This window comes from Uranotaenia lowii, chromosome 3, assembly GCF_029784155.1.
Source record: "Uranotaenia lowii strain MFRU-FL chromosome 3, ASM2978415v1, whole genome shotgun sequence".
Lineage (NCBI taxonomy): Eukaryota > Metazoa > Arthropoda > Insecta > Diptera > Culicidae > Uranotaenia > Uranotaenia lowii.
Window position 1 is genome coordinate 167,679,160 of NC_073693.1, and position 8,013 is coordinate 167,687,172.

An 8,013-nucleotide genomic window follows, 5' to 3' on the forward strand; every position below is an offset into this window, starting at 1 on the left:
AAAAAATCTCAATTGGAGACTGATTCAATGGCATGTTTAACTACTTACCTACCAAGCTGATAATATCGTTCTCCTTATATGCAGATGAACACTTTTTACAGTGAATCTGTTGACATGGAATCCTTAATTCCACTTCTAGGCTTGCTACGATCCAGCCAAACTAAAGTATTCCGCTTACGAGAACGTTTAGGAATGCTGCACACGGTCGACTAGACCCATTGCATCAATTTCGCGATAAGAGAAAATATTTAAAAAATCGAACCTACTGTCGAGCTGTTCCAGATCCGAACTTTAAAGGGTGATGCGGTCAAAATTTGGTCAAGGGAAAACGCGTGCAAATCGGTGAAATCGTTTATTTAAAAAATCAAATTAAATTTCTTTTTCAAGTTTAATTAGTATAAAATTCAGGAAAAATATTCAGTTAGGCTTCCGCTTTTCCAAATCCAAATTGCCGGGTCTTACGCTTAACCCCTGCCATCAGATTTTGTACAGCCACCTTATCCACCTTCTTCGCCGCAGAAAACCAGTTTGTCCTGAACTGCTGCTCGACCTTAGCAGTTTTTTGGTCTTCTTTAGGTTCCGCTTGACAATAGCCCAGTATTTCTCAATTGGGCGGAGCTCTGGCTTGTTGGGAGGGTTCTTGTCCTTGGGAACCACCTGCACGTTGTTGGCGTCGTACTACTCCATGGCCTTTTTACCGTAATGGCAAGATGCCAAATCCGGCCAAAACAGTACGGAACAACCGTGTTTCTTCAGGAAAGGCAGCAGACGTTTATTCAAACACTCTTTCACGTAAATTTCTTGGTTGACAGTCCCGGAAGCTATGAAAATGCTGCTTTCCAAGCCACAGGTACAGATGGCTTGCCAAACCAGATATTCCTTCGCAAACTTTGACAGTTTCATGAGCTTGAAAATATTTGTTACCTTTCCCCTTCCTTTTGCCGTATAAAACTCCTGTCCCGGAAGCTGCTTGTAGTCGGCTTTGACGTAGGTTTCGTCGTCCATTACCACGCAGTCAAACTTCGTCAGCATCGTCGTGTACAGCCTCCGGGATCGCGCTTTGGCCTTCGTATTTTGTTCATCATCGCGATTTGGAGTCACTACCATCTTGTAAGTCGATAGTCCGGCTCGTTTTTTTTTGCACGGTTGTAGACGATACACCCAGCTTATTTGCGGCATCTCGGAGAAAGAGGTTAGGGTTTCGCTTGAAACTACCGGCAACTCTCTTTGTCGTCTCAGCGGCTTGTGGTTTTCGATTTCCCCTCGATCCAGACTTCCTGGCTTTCGACAAACGTTCTCCAAACACTTTAATTACATTTGTAACGGTTGATTTGGCAACTTTTAGCGATTTTTCCAGCTTTGCGTGCGAGTAGCTCGGATTTTCGCAATGCGCGAACAAAATTTTGATACGCTGCTCTTCTTCCTTGGACGGCATTTTGACAACTGAAGAGTGAATTCCAAAATCAAAATAGGAGCAACATTCTACACACACACACACCTTCAAAATGAGGGGTTTTCAGGTTTTTTAAATGCAAAATTGAAAGAAATACGTCAAGTTGATATTGACCAAATTTTGACCGCATCACCCTTTAAGTTCTAAGTTCTAACATCTACAGTTCTACTGTAGATGTAAATATGTATAATTGAAAATCGGTGCAAGTCAAGAAGTAGCTGTAAAAATATTACCATATTACCATATTACCATATTTAAAGACATGATGGGTTTTATTATTACAGAATCTATAGTGAACTGTAGATTGAGTCATTATTAATATCACTGACTTCAAAGGCTTATCACCTGTTCAAATAGCCAGTGTTCAAGGTTCCGGCTAATCAAAACCGGTATGTTTCCTATTTGCTGAGTAAACGAAGAATAAATTGCATTCGATCCATGCATCGTCTTCGAATCGGAAGAATGGCACGAGAAAACGTTCTTTCGTTGGGCGGGAATTGCCCAGCAATACCATATATGTGTGAACGATTTTATTTTGAACGCCACAGACTAACTGAATGGCCGGGATCGAAGGCTTGTTGGGTATTTAGCTACCTAGCCATAATAAATAATCCGTAGTATGTTCTCCACTTTTTGCCTAGCCCACCACATAGCCTACAGTACATTGTTGTTGAGTATTCCTTCGCTGGGTTGTAATGGAGTCGAGCCGCTAATGGGTGTTTAATTGAATTAAATTAAATCACAAGGGTGAAAACGATGCTTTAAGCAGCGACGATGAAATGGATCAATTATTCCAACAGGTTTGTTCGGTGGCTGAATTTGTAACTCGACAACAATGGTTATGATATGATATATTTCTATGTTGCTTGACGGTTTGATACAGATCCATAACGAGACACAATAAAGCGTGATCTACATTTGATTATTTAGTTAAGGTAAAAAACCATTTAGGTGTTACATTCAATGTGTTAGGTAGGCATATAAAATTATAAAATAATGTGATAGAAGTTGAACTCGATCTTTATTTTTGGTTGCTCATAGCATTCAAAAGTCTCCTTTCAATCTTCAAGGTACTGGAAAGTGGGTTTTTATTCAAATTTTTTTAGCAACTTCGTTTGTTTACACCTGTAGGAATAATAAATGTAAAAAAAAATCAAAAAAATTCTCATCGACGCGTTTCAAACTTTTCTAAAAACATGAAAAGTTCAAGCTAAGTATATTCAATGTTTAGCCCACCTACGAGTTTTACCGGCTGCACTAACTGACTCACAACCATGGCGACGTCGCATAAACTTTGAATGGTAAAAAAAAGCAAAACAAAAATCCTGCCAGCCGGCCGTCGCCATAACCGTCGTCGTTGTCGTCGTCGTCGATTTCGTTTTTCGATTGGATGGATGGATGGAAACTTTCATGCATATCAATGAATGCGAAAAATAGTATCAAACAGTGAGCGACCTCGGAAACTAGTAAAACTTGCCTGTCGACCGTTTTTCTCCTTGCACTTTGTGTATAAAATTTCCATATAAATGGTCACAAATTATAGACTTTGGGTGTGCACTTTCGACGCCATTTTTACACTCGACATCGTTATAGTAGTTGCGCGCATTTTTATTTTTCGATTCATACATTTCCAATTGGTTGATCTATAAGTTCAATGGAGCATTGTATTTTTTTCTACATCGATGGTTGCCTTTTCCGAGTTGCGAAATATAATTCTTCACTTTCGTCGCTATTTACACATATTTGTTAAGCTATTTGAAAAAATCGTATTTCTTAAGTAATGTTAAATGCTACGCATCCATTAATCAACTTATGCCAAATGTACATAATTATGATTGGATTTTCGCAGGAATATAGGTATTTTAATTTTTTTTTTACAAAGTTTGGTTTTAGAATTCGACAATAGGGGGTGGGTGGGGGGTGTGTTAAAAATTTCACTTCACCGAAAATCCGATACAAATACAATCACAAACTTTAAAATATTTTCATATTTCTCTTGATTAAATCAAAGCATAAAAAGAATTCTTATATTCGATTTCACGAACACATCCAAATTCATATCAAATATGAATTAAATAATAAAAAATGTTGGATATGAATTAATCGCAAGAGTAGAAAAAACAGAAATAGATAATATGAAAAAATTCAAATAAAGATTTCAAATTCAAAACTCTACATTAGAATAAAAAATTTAACTTCTCAACTAGAAATCAGAAATCCGAACAAATCCTCAAGGGTGTGTCACATCAAATTGCATCACGGAAAAAACGCTGGTGAAATTCAATTTTTAGGAATTATATCTTCAGCTTTCGCATATAATCAGATAAGAGTGTATAGATCACGTTGGCCATGCTTCATTGTCAATCTTTCGTAAATTTGGAAAAATGTCGTCGAACGAAAAAGAGCGTCGTGAATAAATCCTGCGCACTCATTTCGAGAATCCAGAGTTGTCACATCGAACCATCGGTAAGATGCTAGGAATCGTCCAATCCATGATGCGTACTAAAACGCAATACTAAAACGATACTTCGAGAACCTAACCATCGACCGGAAGGTGAAGAACGGCGAGAATGGATGCTCCGTACGTAAAAAAGTTCACAAGCGCGTTGTTAAGCAGTTTAGACTTGATCCGAGAAGTTCGGTCCGGGATGTGGCCAAAAAGCTGAATTTGTCAAGTTCATTCGTCCAGCGGACCAAGCAGCGTGAGGGCCTGTGTACATTCAAGGTTAGGAAGGCTCCTAACCGCGACGAAAGGCAAAACATGGTGGGGAAGATGCGAGCCCGGAAGCTGTTCACCGAAATGCTGACGAAGCCGCATTGCCTGGTAATGGACGACGAAACCTACGTCAATGCGGACTTTCGTCAGCTGCCGGGCCTGTTGCTCTTCACGGCAGAGGACGAATTCAGCGTTCCGGAGGAGATTCGCATGCAGAAACTATCCAAGTTTGCCTAAAAGTACAAAGCAAGCGATCTGCTCTTGCGGAAAGCGGAGCGCCCTCTTCGTGACGACCGGCACGGTAAATGGGCAGGTTTACTTTAAGGAGTGCCTACAGAAGCGCTGACTACCACTATTGAAGCAGCACGAGGGCTCGGCCATCTTCTGGCCGAATCTCGCTTCGTGCCACTATTCAAAGGACGTGTTGGAGTGGTACGAAGCCAACGGGGTCACCTTCGTGCCAAAGGAAATGAACCCACCCAACGCGCTGGAGCTTCGCTCAATAGAGAAATATTGGACGATTATGAAGCAGGCCCTCCGGAAGAACCCAAAAGTTGTCAAATAAGAGGTGGACTTCAAGAGAAAATGGAAAAAAAATGTTAAAAAAAAACTACAACCTGACGTTGTACAGAACGTTATGGACGGGGTAAAGAGGAATGTGCGAGCATACGGGCTTGGGATCGAAGTATGAATAAGAAGAAAATGCCAAAAGTTGTTTAATTTTCAAAAGGATCGGTCTACTGTGCGAATTTCTACAGCGTTTTTTCCGTGATGCAATTTGATGTGACACACGTTTTAAAAAACTATTCACTGTTTGAACTGAAGTTCGTAAGGCTCAATAATTTAGAACCCGGACAGTTACGAACACGTGTATTTTAAAAAGTATTCGTTTGATCCAAAAACTTCTTATTTTTTAAGTTAAATTTTTTTGCATGTATTGTTTGAGAGGCCTCCGAAACAAATGACAAATGTTTGCATAGCTTAAAAACTGATCAAACAAATTGTACCTAATTTGGCATTTGAAGGTATTTGGGTACGAGAAATGTTTCTATGAATATTTATTACCCCTCTTTCAGTGAGAAAATAGATAGGGGGGAGGCGCGATACCATCCAATTTTTGGCATATTTCGAAAACTAATCAAGCAAATGAAAAATATTTTGGCATAGAAGTGTATTTGAGTACGAGGAATGTTTCTACAAGGGTTTTAATCCCCCTTCCGCTTTCCAGTGGAGAGATAAGAAGGGGGAAAGGGGCATTCTATACAATTTTGGATGGTTAGAGAACTAATCGAGCAAATTACTCGAGATCTTATCAACAATATTTGAACAAGTCGAGGGTTTCATTCAATTTCATCGCTACAATTGAAGGGATTCGCATAGAGCGCAAACTTCTTCCCGGTTCCGAGGAATAGGTCATAAGTTTGGCACCATGGCAGATTGTTGCCACTCAAATCAAGCGATTCTAGCGCAGGCAAGTCTTGTTGTGGCAGCGCCTCCACATCCTCTAAGCGATTGAAGTTTAATTTGAGCGATATCAGGGATGCCAGCAGTGTCGAATCTCCAGCTATCAATTCCTGCAACTTATTGTGGCCCACGGAAAGATGTTTCAAATTATCAAGCCCCTTGAACTTGCAAAAATCTAAGCATTCGATTTGATTGTAATCGATGTTGAGATTGGTTAAAGATCTAAACTTTCCAAGTCCAACAGGAATCGCTATGAGTTGATTGTGACTAACTATTAAAGATTCGAGGCTAGGGAAATTCCAACTCGATACATCCAGATTTGTCAAACCGCAATTCACCATGTGTAGGGTTTTCAATCTTCTCAAGAAAACTTCTTTTGATGACGTGAAATTGACGGGCATCTCGTCGAAGTGAAGTTGTTGAAGGGGAAGATTATCCAATAAGCTCAGATCGAGATCAACGAGATCCAAGTCCGTCAACCATAGTTCTTCTAGTTTGGTAAGATTTGTTATGGCCTGAGGCAGGACAGAAATCGGTGTTCTCGCAATTGTAAGGCTCGTAAGGTTGTCAACTTCTGCGTCTAAAATTTCGACGTATTCTGTGTCACAGTTTACTAACTCAACAGTTTTGCAAGATATTGGAATGTACAATATGCTGGATCTAACTTTTGTCATTGAGAAGAATTTAGGGTTTTCAGATGTTAGTAAACTCATTAGCTCCGGGGTGCAGTTTTTGATTTCTAGATCGTCCAGATGAGTGCCAACGATGCTTTTTTGTGCCAGCGGAGGCCATTGGAATGAGGAATTCAAAATTTCAATGTTAAAGGTATCAATGCTGGAGCCAATTAGAACGATTCTCGTCCCTATTTGTTGAATATTCAGCATCAAGAAACTGCAAGATAAGATAAATTGTTTAAAAATTTTGAAAAATTTTAGCTTTAGTTTTAAATCTTACACAGATAAACAAATTCTCAAGCAAAATTGTGTCGAATGCAACATTTTGAAGTCAACTAACCGTTTCTCCCTACGCGTGTTGTTGATATATAAGCCCCTTTCGTGAGTTTGGGTGCGATGAAACAAGCATCCACCTAGTAGGTGTCAACGTACTTTATCGTAGCGTTTATCATAGAAATTTTCAAAATTGTGCTAAGGGCATCCAGTTGAACAGTAAACTAGCCACCAAATAAATAACTGAATCATTGATTTATTTAATTGTTTCGGTAGTTTGTAATCTATCAATAACATTTTCTATAAAAAGTTCAACCCGGATTTAATTTTGCAGAACATTTATTAAGCAATAAATCTTTTTTTTTCGTGTAAAAAGAAGATAGAATGGAGCTTATTTATAATGATGGAATTATAATGATTTTAGGCCATTAATCTATTTTGAATAGGAAATTCCATTTAATCACGCTCTTCTGACAGTTTCCTGTGAACTGAATTGTTTGTCAGGCACATGCAACTGAGGTGCTGTGCTTCGGATGAGATGAACTAGTTTCTCTGGGACTCCTCGTCGCCTTAGAGCCGCCCAGATGTTTTCATGGTTAAGTCGGTCGAATGCTGTTTCGAAATCAACGATCACCAGTTGAAGAGATTCCTGAAACTCATTGATGTGTTCCAGTATTATTCGTAGCGTTGTGATGTGATCCACACATGATCAGGTCTCCTTTCTTCGAGACTTTTACGAGGATACCCTGCATCCAATCGGCCGGGAATGTTGCAGTATCCCAGATGTCAGCGAAAAGACGGTGCAACATTTTTTCTGACAGGGCAGAGTCGGCTTTCAGCATTTCAGCAGGGATGCAATTAATCCTGATCCTGAATGCAGATCGTTTTAAGAAATGCTTGTTTCAACGTTCGTGACCAATATCGGTTCAGAAGCTACATTTTTCTATAATAGCGGATGTTCTCAATTGGACTTGTTGATTTCTTGTAAACCTGAATTAGGTCTGAGATTAGGACATTTGCTCCGAACCATTTGCTCCGCTAATCGCTTAGAGCAAGTTCACTGGTGTTGGGAAAAAGTGGTAGAAATTTTGACACTTACGGCACATTTTGAAAATTTTGTCGTGTAAAAATATTTTCAAGATCTGTGGCCTTCTAGTTTTTTTTTACAACACGTGTTATATTTTTGCATGGTGTGATGCAAAAATAACAATATTTCTATCACATACGGCTGAAATAGAAACAGTGTTAGCTTAGCTTAGCTTAGCTTGATTGACTACTCACATCCACCTTAAATCATTGAACCCGAAATGCTTTTTCATAGTTGTAAGTAATAGATCATAATAGATCAATTTCGATTTATTTATTATTTTTTATTCAAGTTTTATTTTATCATTATGACAGTTGTATCAAATCCAATGCATTTAGAATTCCAC

General features: G+C 39.1%; 1 protein-coding gene across 1 annotated transcript; it reads right to left on the reverse strand.

Annotated features, from left to right (window-relative positions):
* Nucleotides 1-5,509: 5,509 nt before the first annotated feature.
* LOC129752823 (fibromodulin-like) lies at nucleotides 5,510-6,034 on the reverse strand. Its single transcript, XM_055748604.1, has one exon. The coding sequence runs from the start codon at nucleotides 6,032-6,034 to the stop codon at nucleotides 5,510-5,512; it is 525 nt and encodes a 174-aa protein (XP_055604579.1).
* Nucleotides 6,035-8,013: the final 1,979 nt, after the last annotated feature.